Source organism: Rhea americana, unplaced genomic scaffold (assembly GCF_003343005.1).
Source record: "Rhea americana isolate MKP2758 unplaced genomic scaffold, rheAme1 scaffold_119, whole genome shotgun sequence".
NCBI lineage: Eukaryota > Metazoa > Chordata > Aves > Rheiformes > Rheidae > Rhea > Rhea americana.
The window spans coordinates 182650-203826 of NW_028185250.1; the positions used below are offsets into that span (position 1 = coordinate 182650).

Genomic DNA, 21177 nt, shown 5'->3' on the forward strand with positions numbered 1-21177 from the left:
TGCTGTCCCTCCTGTCCACCCCTCCACTGCTCCCCCTCTAGCGCTTTTATACATCTGTGTAGACAGGAAGGGATTACTTTCTCTCCCCCCCCCCCCCCAAAAAAAAAGTGTGCTAAGTGCGATCTTTATTTTCCCAACTGCCTAGGTTTTAAGGTGCCTGTTTCTCCTTATTGCTGTTGCGATCGAATTACAGAAGCATGCAGCTGCTCACTGAGGCTTGCTAATGCTACCSGTCCTTCTGCTACACTCACCAAGAAATGCCCACGGTGAATCTCTCTGTGTCCCTTTGCTAGAGGAGCTGCGGGAGCGTGGTGTGCACGAGTGGCTGGCATCACTGTCCTTCAATGACCCTGATTGTCCAGACCTGCAGCTGACTGTGGGAGCAGTAATTGTGGAGGAAATGAGGGTAGCTGTAGAAGCAGCCACTGGATTCAGGTGTTCAGCTGGGATTTCACACAACAAGGTATGAGTTTAACACATCGACCTGGCTTCTAAGAGCAGTCAGAACGTGCTGTAGCAGTATCACGTTCTTCTAAGCCTCTCTGTGATAGAGGCTAAGCACAGTGGGCTGTGCAGCCATGCCTGAGAACATAGTCAGGGAAATCAGGACATGTGGGAAGAGGTTTAAACTTTTTTTCCCAGACATGGGAACTATTTAGTCAGAGCTGAATTAATTTACTGGCTCAGTTCCTGGTGTACCTAACCAGTTAGCTCACTAGGAAAAAAATGGCTTTCAAAGCCCCCAGGAGAGCTGTCTTTAGAAACAATAGAGCTTCAGGGAGGGGAGGATACCTGCTTTAAGTTTGGGAGACAGTGGCTGTAGCTGGGGAATGGTTTTCACTGGTTTTGTAAATTCCCAGGTACTTGGAAGAAGAACACCAACTCAGTGGCACTGAGGTGCRTCACTTTGTTCTCTCTGTCTGGTCAGTTGGTCTCCAGCACCTGCCAGCCATGCTATGGGTGATGCTCAGCCAGCTGCTGAGAGCAGCCACAGGAGCACTTCGTGCATGACAGCAGCTGCAGAAACAAACMGACTTTGATGCTGCAGCTATAGAGGTTTCCTGCTTGGTGATACGCAGGGTGGTTTACTGAGAGCACCTAACTTTTTTTTTTTTCAGCCTTTCCAAAAAAGGCTTATGTGGACAGTTAAGATTTAAAAGATGCAGGTTGTGGCCAGAACAAGAAAAAAACAAAGACTAAATGGATGCTTTGAAACTTCAGAGAGATTAAGTTCATCTGAGAATGCTGCAGAACCAATTGAAGTGTTACCAGCCATTTGTGCATACTGGAGCTAGTTTTGCACAGGCTTGCCTTAAAACTAGAGAGGACTGTGGTGCAGAGATGAGCTGGCTCAGGAAGAATGCTGATGTAGAAAATTCTGTCAGAAGAGATGTTCAACTTGTCCTTTTGCTCTAAAGGGAGGTGAGAGGAACAGAGACTCTCCATGCGAAGAAGGCCGCTGTCTTCATCGCGTAAGTAATTCCTGCATAGTATGTGACAGGGCCAGGAGCTGGAAGTGGCAGTTTGTTATGAGAGGCAGCAAGTTGTAGTTCCCAGCTGGTACAGTGGTTCAAAGTTGGTGGAAACTGCTACCTCTGAGAGGCAAAGTATTACAATAAGGTGACCAGCAGCATCTCCTAGCTTCCATCAAATTTCTCTACCAGCATTCTTAACTTTTTCTAAATAGAATATGGAAATTATGATGTACTGTGCTATTCCTGAATGATTGTATAGCATACCTATACCAGTGAGCATGGTGCAGAGATCATGAAGTCAAAAGCCTGCATATGGTTTTGCAGAACATGCTACACTGCTTTTACAGCCAGCTTATCTTTGTACGTATGAACCTTTTTAGCAAAGACTGGAACAAGCATTAGGTGCTCTCAGTAAACCGCCCTGCGTATCACCAAGCAGGAAACCTCTATAGCTGCAGCATCAAAGTTGGCTTGTTTCTGCAGCTACTGTCATTCATGAAGTGCTCCTGTGGCTGCTCTCAGCAGCTGGCTGAGCATCACCCATAGCATGGCTGGCAGGTAGGTGCTGGAGACCAACTGACCAGACAGAGAGAACAAAGTGATGCACCTCAGTGCCACTGAGTTGGTGTTCTTCTTCCAAGTACCTGGGAATTTACAAAACCAGTGAAAACCATTCCCCAGCTACAGCCACTGTCTCCCAAACTTCAGGGAGGAGGACATCTGCTTTAAACTCTATTGTTTCTAAAGACAGCTCTCCTGGGGGCTTTGAAAGCCATTTTTTTTCCTAGTGAGCTAATTGGTTAGGGTACATCAGGGACTGAGCTCGTATACTGGACCAAATCATTGAATGAGCTATTTGGAAGCCACCTCAAGGATAAGAGCATGGTTTTGTCAAGAACTACTTGTGCCAAACTCCTTTGTGTCCCTTCTTTGACAGCATCAGTGGCCTGTTGTACAGAGTAACTAGAGATGTGAGGTCTTGACCTTAAGGTTTCTGATGCACTTCTACCTGGAGCTTGTAAGCTGAACACATCAGCCTGGAAAAAAACATAACATGAATGAGGTTACCAAAAGGTGCATGCATCTAGCTGGAAAAAGAAATTAGGTTTCTTTCTCTCTCTCTCTCTTTTTTTTTTTTTTTTTTTTTATTTTTTACTTGTCTAGTGTCTGTCCAGTCCATTTACAGTCAAAATGAGATACTTAAATCCTGAAGGGGTGTCTCTAGGGACCAATAAAAGTCAGTATTTTTAGTGAGGCCTAGTGAGAGAAGGAAGAGTTGTAGGAGTTACAGATGATGCTAAGCACAGATGGGGCTGAGGGCCTGGCTGTAAGAGTTTTAGAAGAGGGAATTAGAGCTGCAAATTGCGATCTCGGAAAGGTCCAGAAACAGTCTGAAATTATCAAGCAGCATTTCTTGTGGTCATTACTGATGGTCTGAGTGGCCTAAAGGAAAAAAGAAATCAAGTACATAAATTTTGGAGGCCTTTGGCTAAGTCATAGTAAGTAGGGGAATAGCCTGGAGTAATTGTGGACTCATCAGCAGGGTGAGTCAGTTAAATGAGTACTGTTGTGGAAATGGTGAATCCTGTTTCAGCTTGTGTTGTGAACTGAAAAGTATCAGAAAGAGTAAATTATTCTGCCCTGTGAAGTCTCAGTGATTGTTTTAGCTTGAGGCACTCTACTCAGGAATAATGTGGGTAAACTTAGAAGAGTGAAAACAGTAAGAATAATAATCAGACATCTGGAAAATGACTGGATAGGAGAAGTTGAAGGAAATGGATCCCTTTTGCCTAGAAAAGCATGAGAATGTATGTAAGCCTGTGAAAGAGGTTGTTAATACAGATTATAGCTTAATATACTGAAAAGGAGTTTTGCTTAGTTGTAAGATGGGTAATAAAGCTGTGAAAGATTTATTAGATCAGCTATATAGATTTCAGGTTGGCCTAGGTAGTCTTAATTCTGTGTTAGACTATGGTGGGAGGGGAAGGCATTAAATAGGTTACAGAACATTCCTTCCAGACCAGCATTTTTGTATTTTGCAGACTTCCTTCTGTAGCACTGTGCTGCTGTGGACCTTGCAGAGAGAAGGTTAAAATAGTCACATCATGAAAAGGCAAGACAGAAACAGAAGATGAAAGAGAAAAGGCTGAGAGAGAGAAATAGCCTGGGAAGGATAGTGGGGATGCTCTGGAAGCTCTAGCACGCTCACTTGATGAAAACTAAGCTAGCCAGACCATGTGATAGACYCCAAACTGTGAAGAGCAGGAGTCTGACCCTTTGCAGAGATACATATGTGGAAGCAGCACTGCTAGTCCCTGGGAGCAAACAGCAATGCAACCTCTCTGTCTTCCATTACAACTGTTCCAAAGGCAGCTCTWAGCTCAAGGTGATACAGTACAAGCCATTAGGCAGAGTCTTTCACAATAAAGTCAATGCAGAATTTGTAATAATGGGCTTTCCACCCTGTTTTGTGTTACAGACACTGGCAAAACTGGCCTGTGGGTTGAACAAGCCTAACCGCCAGACACTAGTGTCTTCACAATCTGTCCCACAGCTCTTCAGCCAGATGCCTGTTGGCAACATGTAAGTGTTGGGGAGCTGCCTGCTTTCATGCAGCCTGGGGCTCAGGCTCAGCTACTGTGTGGCAAGGGAGTGTGGTGGAAGTGCTGGCACTGTACTTCTACAGTCCATGCTTTCATTTGGGAAGAGGGTCCTGCTTGTCGTCTTTGCTTCAGTACTTGCTCCTGTTGGTTTTGTCATCACTGGTTGTGTGAGCAGAACCAGAGTGACTAGATGGTATAAAACTGTTCCTGGCCACCTCAACAGACAGTACTTTGGTGTTAATAGGAAACAGCCAGGAAAGGGTTTTCAGCATTTACTGTAACCATTAATCAATGCTTGTAAGAAGCAGAGAGGGAGTCCAGCTAGAARTCCTGTACAGTTGTGAGTGACAGTTCAGGAAGAGCACACTTGAGAGCTTTAGCTTGAGAGCAGTGAAGGTGTACACTCGGAGAACCCACCAGCATTTTGTGGGCAGCCTTTCCCTGGGTAGAGCTATGTTCTGCTGAAACGTGTGGGTGTCTGCTAGCAGTGACTATTAGCAGGGAGGCCACAGCTGGGCCCCAGTATGAGGAACAGAGAGCCAAACTCCCAGAAAAMAGGAATGTGAACATTTGCAGTTTTCAAAAGTGCTGTTCCCTGATGGATTATCAGCTCTGCTACTCTAGAGGGAGCCATGGTTCAGCTCTCCAGACCTGCAAACTGCTCTCAGTGTATCACTGGTCAAGAAGGGTACATGTGTGGGATGGGTCCTGCATAGGTAGGAAGGAAGCAGGGAGTGTGTGAGGCATTCTTCAGGGCACAGTTTGAGAGCACATCTTAGAGATGAAGCTGAGGGAGAGAGACTAGGACTGAGTGAGCTCTGAACTCACTCAGCTTAGAGCTTCAGCTCTTGTACATCCTTCTACATGAATGGAAGAGCTGTTATGCCCTAAGTGTTCCCTTTTGCCCTGGTGCCTAGTAGACCAGACCACCTCCTTGTTTGGTCTGCTTCTAACTGCTCTGGATCAGGGCAGCTAGCTGCTGAAGACTTGGCATAACCTTCATGTGATGCCTCATTTGTGTTCCTTCTCTTCTTCTCTCCCCTGTAGCCGAAACCTAGGGGGGAAGCTGGGTGCTGCTATCACAGACATCCTCGGAGTGGAGTACATTGGGCAGCTGACACGGTTCAGTGAGATGGAGCTCCAGACTCACTTTGGAGACAAGACGGGGTAATGATGCACCACTTGGCACAATTTGGCTCTTGGCAGCAACCAAGTCCTTYCTTCTGCTGTGTTTGGGAAGGTTGGAAGGTTTTTCCTGCCAGTCAGCTTCTCTGGCTTGCTCTGCAGTGGGTCTAAGGATAGGGCTAAGCTGCATAAGGGCTCATAGCAGGCTGAGGGGCAGGCAAGCTTGACAGTCTTATTATACAGGAAATTGCAAGGCTAGATTGGAGCCTGAARTGCCCCTTTTGAACCCAGAACAGTGGCTGGGAAGCCATTCATGCTGGTGAACTGCTGTTGCCAGGAGAGGAGGCAGAGGAGCTGAACTGTTAGGTGGTCAAGGCCTGAAGGGAACTTGCCTACTCAGCTGTGGCAGTGATGGCAGTGTTGGGAGTAAAAGGTTGTGCACAGCTTGTGCAGAGCTGAAAACATGGCTCAGCAAAGGGATAGTTTGCTGTCCAGCAAAGCATGTGTGCCTGTCTGTGGGCAAGGAGAGAAAAGGCTTATCRTTCCTGACTAACATCAGTGTAGATGTGCTGAATTGCAAAGCACCTGTTATGCCAGCCCTAGGGCACAACTGACATACTACTCTGAGGACAGAAATCAGTTATCTGGCACAGGCAGAACCACTGCAGTGGGTGTCACTGGGCATCAGGTTCACCAGCRTCTATAGGAGCTGTCTAGCTGCCTTCACTTCTTCTTTTCTCTGTGTCTTTCAGGTCCTGGCTATACGACCTGTGCAGAGGAATTGAAGATGAACCTGTCAAAAATCGGTACTTAAYCCAATCCATTGGCAGCAGCAAGAACTTCCCTGGGAAAACAGCCCTAGCCACACAGAAAGAGGTAGGAGAGGCCAGTGTCTGGCCTTTGGATTGGAGGAGGTGAGGACGTTCAAAGCTGAGACTACCTTATGAAAGCYGCTGCTTTTCTGTGTTACAGCACCCTGAAATTCAGCGTTGCGGCTGGGTGGGAGGGGGTGATCTAGGCCCCAGGAGCTAGGGAAATCCTCTGTAGATAGAAGTGCAGTGAGAAAGTGCTGCACAAAGAGGTCCAACCTTGTCTAGTTTGCATGAACAAAATGGGCCTGTTCTCTTGAAAGGGGATTCACAGTGCCAGGTTTCAAGGGTTGCTAGAAAGGAGGTAAGTAGCTCAAAAAGGGAGTGGGGCTGCATCTTYGCTGTTGTCTGGAGGAGGTTCCACAGGGCTGTAAGAGATGTAAAGAAGGATCCAGGGTAGAGCACCCAATTTCCCTTAGGTGATGGCTSGTTATGATGCAGCATGACCTCTCTAGTGCTGTCTACAATAGTTTGCCTGTAGGGTTGAATCCTCATCTGGGCTGATTTCTCCAGGAATGCTTTTGATAATGGGCCTTGTGGCAATCTGTGTCCATGTCAGTCTGACTGCTGCTGCAGCATTCCTCAGTGTCTGCAGAGCTGCTCTGGGCTGGCAGCAGTGCTCTGAACACAGCCCCAAGCTTGTTTGTTACTGTTGTGTGTTTTGTGCAGGTGCAACACTGGATCCTGCAGCTCTCCTTGGAGCTAGAGTCCAGATTGATTAAGGACAGGAGCCGGGTAAGGAGAAGGAGGGCTTGTTTTCCCAGTTGCGTGCAAGGAGGCCAGGCCTTTGGGAAGCTATGCACCATGTTTTCACTGTGAGCTGTTCGCAGGAGGCTGCAGGTGGGGTGTGCTGGGGCAGGAAATTTGCCTGTCCTGAGACACGCGGCTGTGTGTGACATGCCCTGAGCAAAGAAGTGAGCAAGAGCCTGGCCAGGAAGGATGGCTTTGTCCTGGAATGCTGCAGCTAAGGATGCTCCTTTTTCCATGCTTTGGGATGCAGGGACCTGAAAGCTGCTGCATGTTTATCCTGCCACACTGCCTCTCCATTGCTGTTGCAAGCCCTCTGTTGATGCAACCTTGACTATGCTGCAGGCCTTCAGAGGAAGCGAGCTGCGTTTAAACCCACAGCTGTTAGACTGCAGGCCATGGGTGAGATTAATCTGCAAGCTTCATTGCTGCAGGGAGGCCGAGAAAGGTGTACAGCTGACTTTGAAGAACAAAGACTAAATGCTTCCCATCCTGTGTGCTGCATCTGTGTGAGCATTTGCTATCCTGTGTCTTGTCCCTTGGAGATTAGGCCTAGCAGGACAAGCTGCCATCTGTCAAGCAGCATTGAGAGGGAGCAGCTGATAGCACAGGGCTCCAGGCAGCGAGACTCTCTTTTCAGCCTCCCWGCTGTACCCTGTAGGTGTCGCTTGTAATACGGCTGTGTCCTCTCTCTGCAGAACAACCGAGTGGCCAAGCAGCTGATGGTGGTTATCCGCATGCAGGGAGACATCCGGCTGTCACGCTGTTGTGCTCTGACCCGCTATGATGCCCAGAAGATCAGCAGTGATGCTTTTGCCATCATCCAGAACTGTAACATGGCTGGGCCTCACCAGGCAGCCTGGTGAGAGCAGCAAGAAATGGTTCATGTCCCTATCAGGGGTTGCTCTGCTGCTCGGGTACAGGATGAGGCAGGACCTGACAGATGGGAACAAGAGAGTTATGCTGACTGGCTGGAATGGGGATCCCCCAGTGCGCAGGCAGCAGAGCACAGTGCTTGTTCGCTCTGCTTGTTTGCGATAGGACAGCTGTGAGAGCGAGCCTAGCTCTTTCCTGCCCCCACATTTGGTTGGACGCTGCTACCTTCTGTACTTGGAGCTGCAGCTGCTGGCATGGGAATCTCCATCTGGAGAGCTACAGCGAGACAGTCCCTGCTTTTCTCGGTCTGAGAACTAACAAGGCCTTGCTCTGCTTCCCTAACGGCAAAGATGCTTGCTGGGAAAAGGCCACTGGTGTAGGAAGGAAAATCAAGGTACACAGCTGCCATGTTCAACCTTACTCTCTCMTCTTCTGTTCTGCAGTGAAGGCTAAGGCATAGTTAGGGCAAGAGGGTGCAGTTTCTTAGGCTCCAGCAAACTTGTTGCTCCCTTAAAACACTCTCACCCTGACTGGGAGTCTCACAGCCACTCCAGCCTGTGGTGGACTGAAAGTCCAGGCTGGCAGCCAGCATGCAGAAAGCCTGGGGCCCAGGTGGCCTGCTCCAGTGCTCGTTCCTTTGGGAAATGCGGCTCTGCTCCACTCCTGGGAATACCAAGGGATTCCACCCAGTGTACTGTGTCTGTAAGGGAGGACAGACTGTTCTGGAGGTAGCAATAGTAGCATTTTGTTAGAGGAAGCCTCTCTTTCCCACCCCGTGCCAGATACCCAGACTAAGTTCTTCTGAGCCGCCTCTGCCTCCTGCCTGTGATCTTTCTTTTTTTTCTGCTTGAAGTCTCACCTCCAAAGACTTCCTGCTTTGCAGGCTGGTGTGTGAATTGATGTTAATTTGTCCTTTGCAGGTCTCCACCGCTCATATCAATGCTTCTCTCTGCGAGCAAGTTCTCAGGGGCTCCCACGCTCCTCTCTGCAGGCATTGCCACCTTCCTGACCAGTGATACCCAATCTGATGGTACTGCCAGTGCAAAGACCACATCTTCTAGGAGCCCAAGGGTCAAGTTCTTCAGGAGCCCAAGCAAAGAGCATAGGCAGAAGCCAGCTAACGCTATTGAGTCATTCTTCCAAAAGGCAGCAGAAAGGCAGCAAGCACAGCTGCCCAGCCTGCCAGCTACCACCAGCACAGAGTTGTCTGTGCCCAGCTCCCCAGAGCATCAAGCGAGAAATGGTGTTGGACTCGCCTCTGTGCAGTGTGACCTGGAGTCCCCTGTGAAGAACAGTCTCAGAGAGGGGAACTCTGCCTCTGCTGACAAGAGGCTTCCCTGGGAAGAATCACTGTCTGATGTTACACAAATGCCCTCAACACCGCCAGGCTCCAAAATCCTTTTGAAGTTAGAGCAAGCTACAGAGGGGAATGAGCAGAATTTACCACCTTGTCCTGAGCTTGCCCCATTCCCTCACACCTCACCAGGGGACCAGCAGCAGTGTGAGAAGTGTGGCCAGCACGTGCTGGCATGGGAGCTCCCAGAGCACCTGGACTATCACTTTGCTCTGGAGCTGCAAAGCTCCTTCCTGGAGCCCAGCTCCCCACCGTCTCCAGCAGCAGCTCTCAGCCCTAGGGCTGCAGCTTCCAGGTCTCCTGCCAAGACCAAGAGCAAGCCCAAAACTCAAGCAGGCTCTAGTGCAAAACGACCTAGAGAAAGTGTGACAAGAACTTTAGATTTTTTCTTTAAACGCTTATCTCCTTAACTCCCAGCCACACTGGGATTTTTAGATAATCATTTTTTTAAATATAAGGGAAAATTTTTATACAGGCTGTTAGGTTTTAATGCAGAAAAGTCTAATAAATTATCTCTACCCCAAATGTGAGAGGAACTGGAACTTGCGAATAGTGTGTGGTGCTGGATGTACTTAGCTTTGCAATTGATTGGGTAAAGTTTGGTGGCAGCTAGCTCARCCCTGCTTCATGCAACCAGACACTGCATCATGCTTTCACCTACACCTCCTGCTATGGGTATTTCCATAGTTTCACTGCTCCATTAGTAAATCTATTCCTACAGCTCTTTCCTATGGTTCCTCCTCACACTGTAAAAGTGTGAAAACTGAAGCACAGACACAGCGACTTATCCCAGGAAGTCTCTGGTCAAGTCTGGTCTCAACCCCTACCCATTTGATCAGTGTGAAGCCTCCACCTTATGATTGTTCTCCTCTGGCTGCACTTGTGAGCAGTGCCCTTACTGTGTATGTTACACATGGGAGCTTACCCTATGGTTACTTCTCCCCCTCCCCCCAACTCTGAAGGCAGACTGATTTGCTTCCATGAACCAGAAGGATTTTTAGTATAGACTGGTAAGTCCCTCTATGTAGCTGTTCTTTCTGTGATGCTCATCTCCAGCTCTGAGTGCACAAGTAAGACTGCTCCTGTCAAATAAATAAGCTTTGAAGAGGCTGGAGCTGCACTTTTGGTGAGCTTTTTTGAGCACAGTGGCTGATACTTGCTCTTGAGACATGAACTGCTTACTGCTAGACTCATGGTGAAGGGCGCAGGTGAAGGGCACAGAACACGTGAAGGCATTGTGTGGATCCCTGTGAAAGCTTCCTTCCACCCCAGAAGGCACTTTAACCTCTTTCTTCTTCCTTTCAGACTCTGGATGATATTAAATACAACTTGGTTACAAGTATCTTGTTCAGCTCTCTGGGATGTGGGAGATGGTTCACAYGAGAGTGGCTGCCTCAGCCCTCCACAGAGTCCAACACAGCAGAACATGGTGCAGGGAACAAGCAGGCACTGAGAAAGGGAGAGACCCCCTCCTGGGCAATGGAGGCTTTTGCCCTCTACTTCCCGGCAGAGCTCAGCTCTGTGCTACACTGTTATTGTGTCTGATCCAAAAGGCAAAAGTGCTGCTGAGAATTTGAACTCAGCTGTAGGGCCAGGGGAGGGAGCTTGCCACGTCAAAGCAGTGCTGGGTGGAGTTTAGAGTTGCAGGCAGTTTCGTCAGCTGCAGGCGTCCCCTCCCAGGGAGGGGAAGAGCACCGTTCTGGCAGAKGCTTCTGCTGACAGCAGATAGCACATGCAAGTACTGCTGCACTTTGCATCATTACTGCCCTTTCTTTTCTGAAGTGCACCATCCTCCTTGTAGCTGTTGATGGGCCTGCTCTCCTTCCAGCAGAGAGGCTTTTCCACTGTGCTAAGAAGCTGCGACGCTCCTGTTAGACCTGCAGGACTAATACTTGACAACACAATTGGTGCAAGGTTGCAAATAGCGTACAGCAGAGCTAATTCTGGTGTGCGTTGGTAATCTACAGAGGAAGGAATTAAGGTGTTTCTCGTTAATGATGATAGGCCTCACGTTCCAAAGTGACAAGTTTTCTGAAGCTGTCACACAGAAATTACAACCAGTTTGGTAGGGCTGCCTCATGCTTCTATGACAGTGGCACGTCTCATTTCCTACGTGTCCAGCAGGACTAGACTCAGCAGGTGGCACTGCCTGACAACCCAAACAAGCCTAGGACAGACAGAGCCCTTTGGTGACACACGTTGCCTTCAAAGGGAAGCCCTTCTGCCTCTGCTTGGCCCAAGGGAATAACCAGTTTTCACAGYGAGAAGGCTGTTGCAAACTGCTTGATAAGGTCAAAGCTATTTTAAAAACAAACCACTAGTTAGATCGGTGCCCTAGAAAGCATCCCTTTAATTAGGCTCTGGGGAGGGGGGGAATTTGTGGCTGCTAGGAAGCACGAGCTACAGTCCAGCCTGCCCACAACAGTGAGAAGTGCTACGCTCAGGGTGACGTGACTGCCTGTCACCCCCGGCTGCACACGCAGGTCAGCTCAGATAAGCAGGGAGAGCAAGGTTGTAAACAGCAGCGCGCGTGCATTCCTTCCACGCCACAGCCTGGTATTTATAGGGCTGAATGCAGGAAGCTTGGGAAGGGGTGGAGAGCAACCATCTCCAACCATGACCCAGCTCCAAGGGCAGTACAACTCAGCCAACAATCTCAATAAAACATCTTTATTCTGTACATTTATATATAAATGCTTGGGGAACAGGGGTCACCCCCAGCATTAGAAAAGTTAAAGATGACAAAACAGCAATTATGAAGAGCATGGCACCAAGAACGGTCATGCCACAGATGGCAGGGACAAGATGAGATCAGCCGCCTGCTGTTTCAGAGACAGTCACTGCACCCTGTGTCTGTCTGCCTCAGCGCAGAAGACACCAGGGCTGCTGCAAACAGCTGGATTGACACCCCCACCCAGGGCAGTTTTCTCAGTGAGCCACTAGCACCAAAAGGAAGAGCCTGCTGGCAGCTAAGGCTTATCCTTGCAGGCCCGGGTCAAAAAACACGTTGCTGTAACACCCAGACCACTGCCAGGGTGGAAGAGAAAAGGGATCCTGCAGCTGCCCTGAGCCTGTAGATGCTGTCTCACCACTGGACTGATGAGGAGGCAGGTTTCCAGCTGGGTCAGTTCTCCTCCCAGGGGACAGGTAATGCCTGCTCCTGTCACTACTGAGCTGCCTCTGAATCTTTCATGGGAATGATGACCTTTTGCCATCCCTTCATATATACCACATTTTCACCAACTTCACATCACTTCAGCATGCTCTTTGTGGGTGCAGCCACCCCATGTGCTAAAGTGCTCCTCCAAGACATCCACAGATCAGCACGGCCACTCAGCCCCGCATGCACTGCCTGTGCCAGCAGCCCCAGCAGAAGAGGAACTTGCTTTCAGGATGGTAGTAGGGTTATTTTGGCAAGCAAGTGCTATTACAGGCCCTCTTCTTTCTCTTCAGTCAGGGCTGGCAGGACACCATGCCCTGCTCCAAGGCTGGCTGAAGAACTGTTGCTCACAGCTGGTAACATTTAGTCTAACAGTCAACAGTAAAACCAAAAGCCTCTGTACAGCTGTACAGCCTCTGCYGCACCCTCCAGGCTGTCACACAGGGCACAAATGGGGAACCACATGGTAGTAAGTGAGGGACAAATGTGCTCCACTTCTTCTGCACAGAGTCCTTGCTGGCAACACCAGCTTTCCTCCACCAATAAACCCCAGTGGCAGGGCAAAGAAAAGAAGTCTTCCTTGAGGAGAACAAGAACTAAAATCACGCCACTGTCAAATCACATCTATACAATAAAAGTCATCTGGTTTTGTGTTAATAACACAGCCTGCCCTGCTCAAACATTAAGGCAAGTGTCCGAGGAGCAAGCTGTGCTGGGCCCTGGAACTGCTGTACCAGGGAGCCCACTGCAAAATGCTGCTGCCCACTTGAAGATGACATCTGTAGTTATTCCCATGGAGGTTCGGCTAGCACGTGCCAGCACAGGCCTAGGCCTCGCTTTGCTCCACTAAACTGCCTCCTGCTTCTGGCAGCAGGCTGCTCAGCTCCTACAAGGARCAGATTTAAGTGCAAATTCTGCCTTCATGCTGTTACATCAAGAGGCCGTGCTGCTCAGAACAGCCCCAACATCCCAGAAGTCACAAGTGGGAGGCTTAAGGAGTGTGTACATGTGCATATGTGTGGGGAACAGGACAGGACATTTGTCCAACAGTAAGACACTCAGATTACAGTAATGCAAAACCAACACACAAATGGACACTGCAGATTAAAGCCAATCAAGATTAAAATGGTTAAAAATGTCCTGAATGCATTGCGAAACGTTTAGCCAAGCCCCCACTGTGGGTAGCAAGGCCTCTTCCATCCCCTCCCCAGAGGGATGTGCTGCAGGACTACTCAGGATCAAGCTGGAATGGAACCAGATCTTGTATCAGAGATGGGGRGAAAAAAAATCCCTTCACTGCTAGTCTTCAAGGGCTCCGCTCCTCCCAACCAGAAATTTTCAAATAGCAAACAAAGCCAAAACTTGCCTGCCCAGGTCTGCAGAGGCCTCTGATCTATTCTGGAGGGCAGGGTAATCAAAACAGCAGGCAACGTGGAGAACATGCTTAACTTGCCTCACGTAGGKCACTGAATGCAAGAAACTCTCCAAGCCTCCATCTCACAGCAAAGAGGAGGGACGCCCACATTAGAACTGGATAGCAGCAGCTCCAGGCATCGCTCGGAGAGCTGGGGGAGCTCACATCCTTCTCCCCAGTTGTTGGTGAGTGATCTCTCTGACCTAGTGTTAGTCAGAAGCTCAGTTGTCCAGGCCCTAGGGACTCCTCCAGGCCATTTTCTTTGGTGGTAATGGCTTGGAGATCAGTGACGTGCCCAATTCCTTTGGTGACTCCTTCACGGAAGAGCAACTTGGCTCCGATCTTCAAGTATTCAGGATGCTTGATGAATCTGAAACGGACAACTGCCTTCTCTCCTGTCCGCAGCTTGTCCTGAGGAGAGGAAAGGGGATGCTTGGGCCCACTTACTACACCTCTGCATAAGGAAGAGGTGGATGTGGATGCTAAGAAGATGAGGCAACTGGGCTAGTTGCCTCTCAGGCTGCAGAGTTTTAGCCCTTCCCATTATTTTCTGCATGGTGGGAGAGAAACACACAAGTTCTAGAGAATGGAGAGTTCGCTTCCCTTCCCAGTCTTGTTGGGATCCAGCAGGCTGCTTGTTTTGTGATAAGGAAATTTTTTAACATGGTTAGAAGCAAATCAAYTACACAGGCAGGATAAAGGGACCAGCATACTCTCTGAAGGGATGCAAATGCTCAAGATACCAGGGGAGTGGACCTGAAATAGTCCCATGCCTCTGGCTTTACTAGAGGGCACAGTGGAATCCCAGCAAGCCCCACAGGGAAGTCCATATTCCCCCCCACTTTAATCCCAGGCCTACCTTTCCGTGGATCTTCTCTACAATAGCAGTCTGCCGCACATTTCCCACATGCACCGTCACCTGAAACCCCTTCCGGAAAGTCGTGGCATGGAACAACAGCACAATCTCGGCTTCAAACACTGAGCAGATGGTGGGGTTCATTTCTGGGCTCACCATCACCATGCCCTGCACAACAGCCCAAAGCTCAGACCAGTTGGGGCCAGCCCCTTTGTCAGCCCCATACCACACACACATTTCCACTCTGAGACTTGGCTTTGTATCCCATTCTCAGTCCTGCATTCCTCCTACTTTATAACCTGGCAATTTTCCTCCCCTTCTAGCAAGTTTTCTACAAACATCTCTACTACATTSCCATGCTACCAGGAGATGATCTCCATGGAAGCCTCCAGCCCTGCTCACTGAGGACCCTGGCAGCTGATCTTATTATTTCTGGAATGGTGAGGAGCCTGGCAGCAGCTGAACTCACCTTGCGCAGCAGGGAGCGGTCAAAGGGCCCAAGGGCCAGCGTGGCTGCCTGCCCTGCCCGCAGCACACGGCAGGCTGAGCGGTTACGCTGGATGCTGCACACCTTCAGCCGGAGGAACTTCCCGTCATCAGTGGGACCCACCACCAGGTTCTCCCCTTCTCGGCAGATCCCACTGCCCAGGGCACAAAAGCAGGACAGAGTTCAGCAGGAAATAAGAAAGAAGCCGCGCCCTGCAAGATTAACCTGCACTAACTCCCCAGGACCAAGGAGATGAGTGTCTCTGGACTCCTACCCAGGCATGTGATGAACTGACAGGAATACAAAGCTGGCAGGAACAGGAATTTCCTACAATAGCAGCAAAAGCCACATTATTATTCCTTAGAATACCAAATRTTTTTCTGTTGGACGGTTGCCATTCTGTCTCCCAGTCCTCTGCCACACTGCACCATTTCTCCCAGATGGATGGCAGTTGGYGTCCATTCTGTACGGACACCCTGAGAACCAAACTACCCTGACCATTCCTTGGACACTGAGGGACAACTGCCTTCTCATAGGTTAGCATATGATAACTTCTGCTGGGATCAGAGGATTTGCTTTGCACATTTACTTCTCCTGCTTGACAAAAGAGAAAAATGACACTTCAGGATGCTGGCTAGCCTCTGCTGACTCTGGGTCCTACCATGCCTCTTTTCAGCATGCTACAGGTCACATTCCTAATCTAGCAACTTGAGAGCAGAGTCCTCACTTGCTGMCATATGAGCAATGGGCTACTCACATCACCTCCCAACACCCTGTAGGTCTTTACCCTCAATCACCTCTGTTATCTGGAAAGAGCCAGGAGTGACTTAACCCTGTGCTGCTTCCATGTGATACAAATGGAGAGGACTGGACAGCTTCCACTCTGCTGCTCTCAGAGCAGTGAGTGACTCTAATCTTGGAACTCTGGCAACCATCCACACCCACACTCATCTATCYGCCTGGCATCACTTACCTCGATAGAGTTCCTCCCACAACAGTCCCCACCTCTGGCACAGTATAGATTTCATCGACCTGCAGGAAGGCAACCAGAATAAGTTGCTTAGATAGCTGAAAAACAGCCCTCCAGAAGAACAAGCCACCATTGCCATGCGTGGAGAGAGGGGAGCTGTCTGCTGGGCATCAGAGGCCATCTCAGAGCTTTCACCAGCTCCCATTATCTTCCCATTAGAGGAACCTCAGTCTGAGAAGTGGAAACCAGAGAAGCCTTCTTATCTGCAAGGTGGGCATCCTTGGGCTAYGAGAGAGCTAAGCCTAACAGGCCTTTACAAGGAGCAAGTCTGCTCTTCACTCTAACGTTTACCAATAGTCCAGGAGTTCATTACATGTCCCCCRAGAGTGTCAAGAGCTCCCAGCTGGTTTTCACACATCACAGTAACGAGTGCAGTAGCAGATCTAAAGCTAAAMTACCCTTACGCACCTGAAACTCCGTAAGCTGCTGCATTAGTTCCTCCTGTTCTTTACTGTTGGTCAGTGGAGGAAGGATGTTGAGGAAGACTTTCAAGAGATCTAGGTTCTCCCCAGAAACGCTGGACAGGGTGAAGATTGGGGTAATGCTGCCAAACACACACACACAGGAATGAGTGGAAGGCCAGAGTGCAGTTGCAGAAAGTGACTGTGATTCTGAATCTACAGAGCCCTGCAGGAAGACAGAGACTACAGCAAGAAATTGGACTACAGCAGAAGGGTGCGTGGGCTAGGTGTAACTCTGCAACGACCCTGCCTCAATACTCGGTCAAGGCACCTATCACCTGCCAACCCACGCTTCTGTCTTGGAGAAGTAACCCCAGCTCAGCCTCTGGGACCTTCTGCTCTGAGAGCCCCAAAAAGGCCTAGGAGGGGAAAACACCCTCTTGGAGAACATAAAGGCAGGAAACCTGATGAGGAGCCAAGATGTTCGAGATGTGGTCTGCTCCCCTGAGGAAGGACTTCCCAGCTCCACACAGCAGCCCAGTCTGAATTATGTGTTCCTGGCAGAAGAAAAGAAGGGTCCCTTACTTGGGAGATTGTGCAAACTGCTGTGCTGCTGTGACAGCATCGTCATCTGAGTTCACAAGCAGGGGGAGCTTGTTGCAGCCTGGCTGCTTCAGGATTCGCTCCAGCTGTTTCACTGTCCGTTCCACAGTGGCTTTTGAACACAAGTCGACTTTGCTGACGACGATGAAGAAGGGGACCTTGAGGGCCATTGCCAAGCCCAAGTGCTCTCGTGTTGTGCCTGCTGCAGGAGAAAGGTAAGAGTGTAGGTGCAGCAGCAGTAACCACTACCATTTGTTTATGGAACAGCTGTGTCTCCCGGCCTCCCATGGATCCACCCTAGAGATTTCACCCTATCTGCTCAGCTCATTAGGCAATGAAAAAGGAACATTGTTCTTTTAATCAAAACAAACATCAGCCTGTAAAAATACAGATAACCAAGATTTCTTGTGCCTGATCTCTTTGCTTCAGAAAGATGCAGTAGTTTTCCTCCACGGATCAGAGTTTTCCAGAAAAAAGCCATCAAAATCTCTCACAGAAAAATGTGTAAGAACTCCAGCTGCCTTTTTACAAGGCTTCAGGATCCACTACCCCATGAACATGTTAAAGGGATTTTTTCCAACAAACGAGGACCAAAACCAAACCAAAAGCCAATCAAAGCCTCTCTGTCCTGAGCATTGTTTCCAGGAATATGGTATACAGCTGACAAAAGGATCCCATTCTACCTGCTCCCAGCCACTTGTAGGCACAGGCCTACAAAAATAAACACTATTTTTTTCCTAACTGCAATCTCTGGCTAACCAGGATCTGCCCAGCCATCCTTCAGTCATCTTCACACACTACTGTCAGACCATCTGTGTGTTTCTCAGTGCAGGCAGCACAACACTCACCAATGCCAGTGTTGGCACTAACCACCAACATAGCAAAATCTGGGCAGTAGCTGGTGAGGCCAAAGATTGTTGTTTTCAGGTACTTGTGGTGGCCAGCCAGATCAATGAAAGTGATCATCTTGGAGGAACTCTCACAGATCTCTTCTGCTGTCCGGGAGTCACTGTAATTCACCACCTGAGGAACAWAAGGATTTAGTAAAAAGGCGCACTACCAGGCAAGCGAAGGAAGAGACAGCCCTTATCAGACCATTTTGACCTCAAAATTAATGAATATAGATCATTCCCCAAGGATGCAAGAGACCATGTTTGTTGCAAATGGACAAGCAGCACTCGCGTTTAGCTAAGGCGACACAGAGCTGGGCAACCTCTCTTCCATCAGGTTTCCCTCACTGTTGTAACAGTAACAAGCAGTCATACTCTCCTTCACCATCGCACCCTCTCCCAGCTCTTTGAGGTCAGCAGGCCACTCCCTCACCTCTCCTTTGCTGTTGAAGCCAAGGATCTCAAAGCTGATACTTGACGTTCTTCCTGATTGGATTTCATGGAGATGCCGGAAGAGGTTGAGGCGTGCTCTGCCCCTCCCATTGTCTAGCTCTCCTTGTGTCAGGACACCCAAAAGAGTTGACTTCCCTGAGTCCACATTCCCCAACACAGCCACTCGCAGGTCTAAGAACTGAGGGAAGAGGATCAAAAAATTAGGAGACTTAGCCACTGCTGTTGTGGTTGTTGCACCCATGCTGCAYGGTAGCACAGATGCACCCCAGAGACTCTCCCTCCACAATGAGCACTGTGCAGCATAATTCTCTTCCTCAGATTCTGCTCCTTCTCTCAGCAAATCACAGCCCAGGAGCTGCAATACACTTTCTAGAGCTGTGATGTGACACACCAGCCTCTACCATCAGAAAACAAGGTCCTTTGTTGCAGCAGAAACTGTAAATCTTCCCCTGTTTGCACACTGGGCTGCATCACAACCAGTGCCTTAGAAATGAAACAATTTCTCACCTCCGATACAGGCAATTTCCCCTACTGGAATCTGCCGCAACCACAATCCTGGAGATGAAAAGCATCTTAAGCCTCCCTTAGGCAGCTCTTTAAAGCACCTGCTATAGGCCAATATAGGGCAAAGCGCCTCTAGGATTTGGGCTCCATCCCACAATGAAGCTGTTTGAATGAAGTCCTCTCCTGCTGGAGATTTCCAGACGGCCAAGCYGCAGGTTCCTACCTGCTGGTTGTCAGGCACCTTTCGGACAAGGACTTCTGTTATCTTCCTTGGAACRTCGCTGTCATAATCGACCTCCCTCTCCCGGAGCACCGTGATGTCCGCCCCAACTCTGCCACAAAYGCAAAGGAAAGAGTGAGATGCACTTTTGTACTCAGCTGCCCTYGCACCTCTAGAATCAGACCTGGCAAAGCAAATGGCCCAAGCACTGGAAACAGCAGGGCAGAAGCCTCAAGCTTCCAGTCAAGTCGCCCTCCTACTCCCCGAGCCTYGTGCTAAGGGAACTTCAGTCATACAGAGGCTTTGTGAAAAGGAGCCACCAGCCCCACCCTCCTTTTTGGAGCCTAGCCTCTCTGTACTGGAGGCTATCTGTGTCTAAAGGTCCCACAGAGGGAAGGGAATACCTACTTCTCTGCCATACGACGCAGTGTCTTGAGTGAGGCACGCATCTCCTCTTCTGAGAGGCCCACCAGCAACCCGTTGTCCTCCACGCCAATCTGATAGACAGCCTCACCACGGCCTTCTTGTAGTCGCCACTTCATYTGTGTCACCAGGTGCTCAAAGCGATATTGTGAAGGATTCACTAGCTTTAGCTGTTCAATAAAGGGGGTAGTTTGAGTCACAGTATGGGTGCACAGGGACTCCCACTGTCCAAGGCAGCAACTCCCCAACCCAACACYATGAAGCAATGCCTCTACCCTGACCCACCTTTGGAAAACACACCCCATGATAGCAGGGTAGCAGATCATTCCTGCATCTTGCAGAAGAGATCTGTACCCTGCCTGCTCTGGTGGTAAAAAAACCAGCATCATGCAACCTATTTCTGATACAGAAACCAAATAACTATGAATGGCAGGAGAGCCACAACAAGTGGCAAAGAAATACCAGGGATACCTGGGTATCTCCATCAAAAGAGGAAGATTTCAGGAAAAGTATGGTGAATCTCGTCTCCTAAACCAGATTCCTAAAGTAAGTGCCACGATCCAACTCTTCTAGCTCAGTATACTGAGCACTGCTATGAATGAAGACCCAGAARTGGACAGATAACTCCTTCGTCCAGTGTCTGTTTTTCTGTCCCTTTCCTGAACATGCTCCCCACATGCTGTCTTTGCTGAAGTTACTCACCGCAAAATAATCCTCGGGGAGGAAGATTTCCCCTCTACAACACTTAAAAGGCTCACCTTGTACTCGATGTTCCCATCTTCTGCCTGGTCAGAGAATGAAACAAGACAGAAAGGTTAGCTGCTGTGCYAGCAGGGACTTCTATAGGCACTAGCCATCCAGGCACTCTGTAGCTCCTGTTACCATTTTCAGAGAGAGGGAAAATTGCAGAAACATACTGGGCTAGTCATAGCCTYGCCTGCCATTCATTCCTACACTGTATTGGAATTTACTTTGGGTTTGGTTCTCTGTTTGCATCACACAGGTTGAAAAACAGAGGCTAAAATTAGAGTCATGCAGGAGGAAATACTGCTTTTTGCGTGTGTGTTTTCCCCTTCTGACAGCAAAGGATGCRTCGAGTCTGAAAGTCACAGAGACTTCCAATTAAAAAAAAAAAAAGGCAGAAAAACAAAAAAAGCACAAGTCAACAGGTGACAGAAATCTCTACACATCCCACCCTGCCACTACGTGCTATCCAGCACCTTCTGTCCACCCAATGTGCATGGAAACCGCTGACTGGGGGCAAAAATCACTGTCCCYTCTCCCACACGCTGCTATGCTCCTCATTCAGTTGTATTTCATTGACTCCTTCCTATATCCATGCACACCTTCCTTGCAGAGAGAAGAAACTTCAGACGTAAGGAAGCAAACCACTGACTTATTTGTAGTACAGCAAACTAAGCCACTGGTCTGCCAGATCTGGAGAACCAGACACGATCGGGAGTGTCTGTGGATAGCCAAATTGGACTGTCACAGCCCGAAACAGAAAGACCCATTAACTCCTCAAGTCCTCTCCAACCACAACAGGCACCAACTCTTGGAGAGAACACATGGCCAGTACTGAAGAAACTTTCCTGCTGCTTCAGTCCAAGGACCACTGAGAAAGGGCTGGAGCCTGCAGGAAGCCATGTATTCTGGCAGACTGAACCACGCTGCCAGCACTAAGCAC

General features: G+C 49.1%; 2 protein-coding genes across 5 annotated transcripts; one reads left to right on the plus strand and one right to left on the minus strand.

Annotated features, from left to right (window-relative positions):
• The first annotated feature begins 150 nt into the window (after positions 1 to 150).
• On the plus strand, positions 151 to 10387 carry POLH (DNA polymerase eta). 3 transcript variants are annotated; one of them, XM_085320116.1, is made up of 8 exons: positions 384 to 463; positions 3518 to 3861; positions 3955 to 4058; positions 5126 to 5245; positions 5956 to 6079; positions 6742 to 6807; positions 7518 to 7681; positions 8616 to 10387. In XM_085320116.1, the coding sequence occupies exons 2-8, from the start codon at positions 3688 to 3690 to the stop codon at positions 9457 to 9459; spliced, it is 1596 nt and encodes a 531-aa protein (XP_085176242.1). In that variant the 5' UTR covers positions 384 to 463; positions 3518 to 3687; the 3' UTR covers positions 9460 to 10387. The 3 variants fall into 3 exon arrangements, with proteins under 3 accessions (XP_085176232.1, XP_085176242.1, XP_085176250.1); XM_085320106.1 differs by lacking the exon at positions 3518 to 3861 and having other exon boundaries at positions 151 to 463; XM_085320124.1 differs by lacking the exons at positions 384 to 463; positions 3518 to 3861 and adding an exon at positions 1239 to 1472.
• Positions 10388 to 11703: 1316 nt separating this feature from the next.
• GTPBP2 (GTP binding protein 2) lies at positions 11704 to 20581 on the minus strand. 2 transcript variants are annotated; one of them, XM_085320146.1, is made up of 11 exons: positions 20249 to 20581; positions 19476 to 19660; positions 19071 to 19179; positions 18324 to 18521; positions 17849 to 18023; positions 16983 to 17202; positions 16405 to 16540; positions 15940 to 15998; positions 14949 to 15120; positions 14483 to 14647; positions 11704 to 14034 (listed from the first exon to the last, which is right to left on the minus strand). In XM_085320146.1, the coding sequence occupies exons 2-11, from the start codon at positions 19607 to 19609 to the stop codon at positions 13837 to 13839; spliced, it is 1566 nt and encodes a 521-aa protein (XP_085176272.1). In that variant the 5' UTR covers positions 19610 to 19660; positions 20249 to 20581; the 3' UTR covers positions 11704 to 13836. The 2 variants fall into 2 exon arrangements, with proteins under 2 accessions (XP_085176272.1, XP_085176281.1); XM_085320155.1 differs by having other exon boundaries at positions 20193 to 20268.
• Positions 20582 to 21177: the final 596 nt, after the last annotated feature.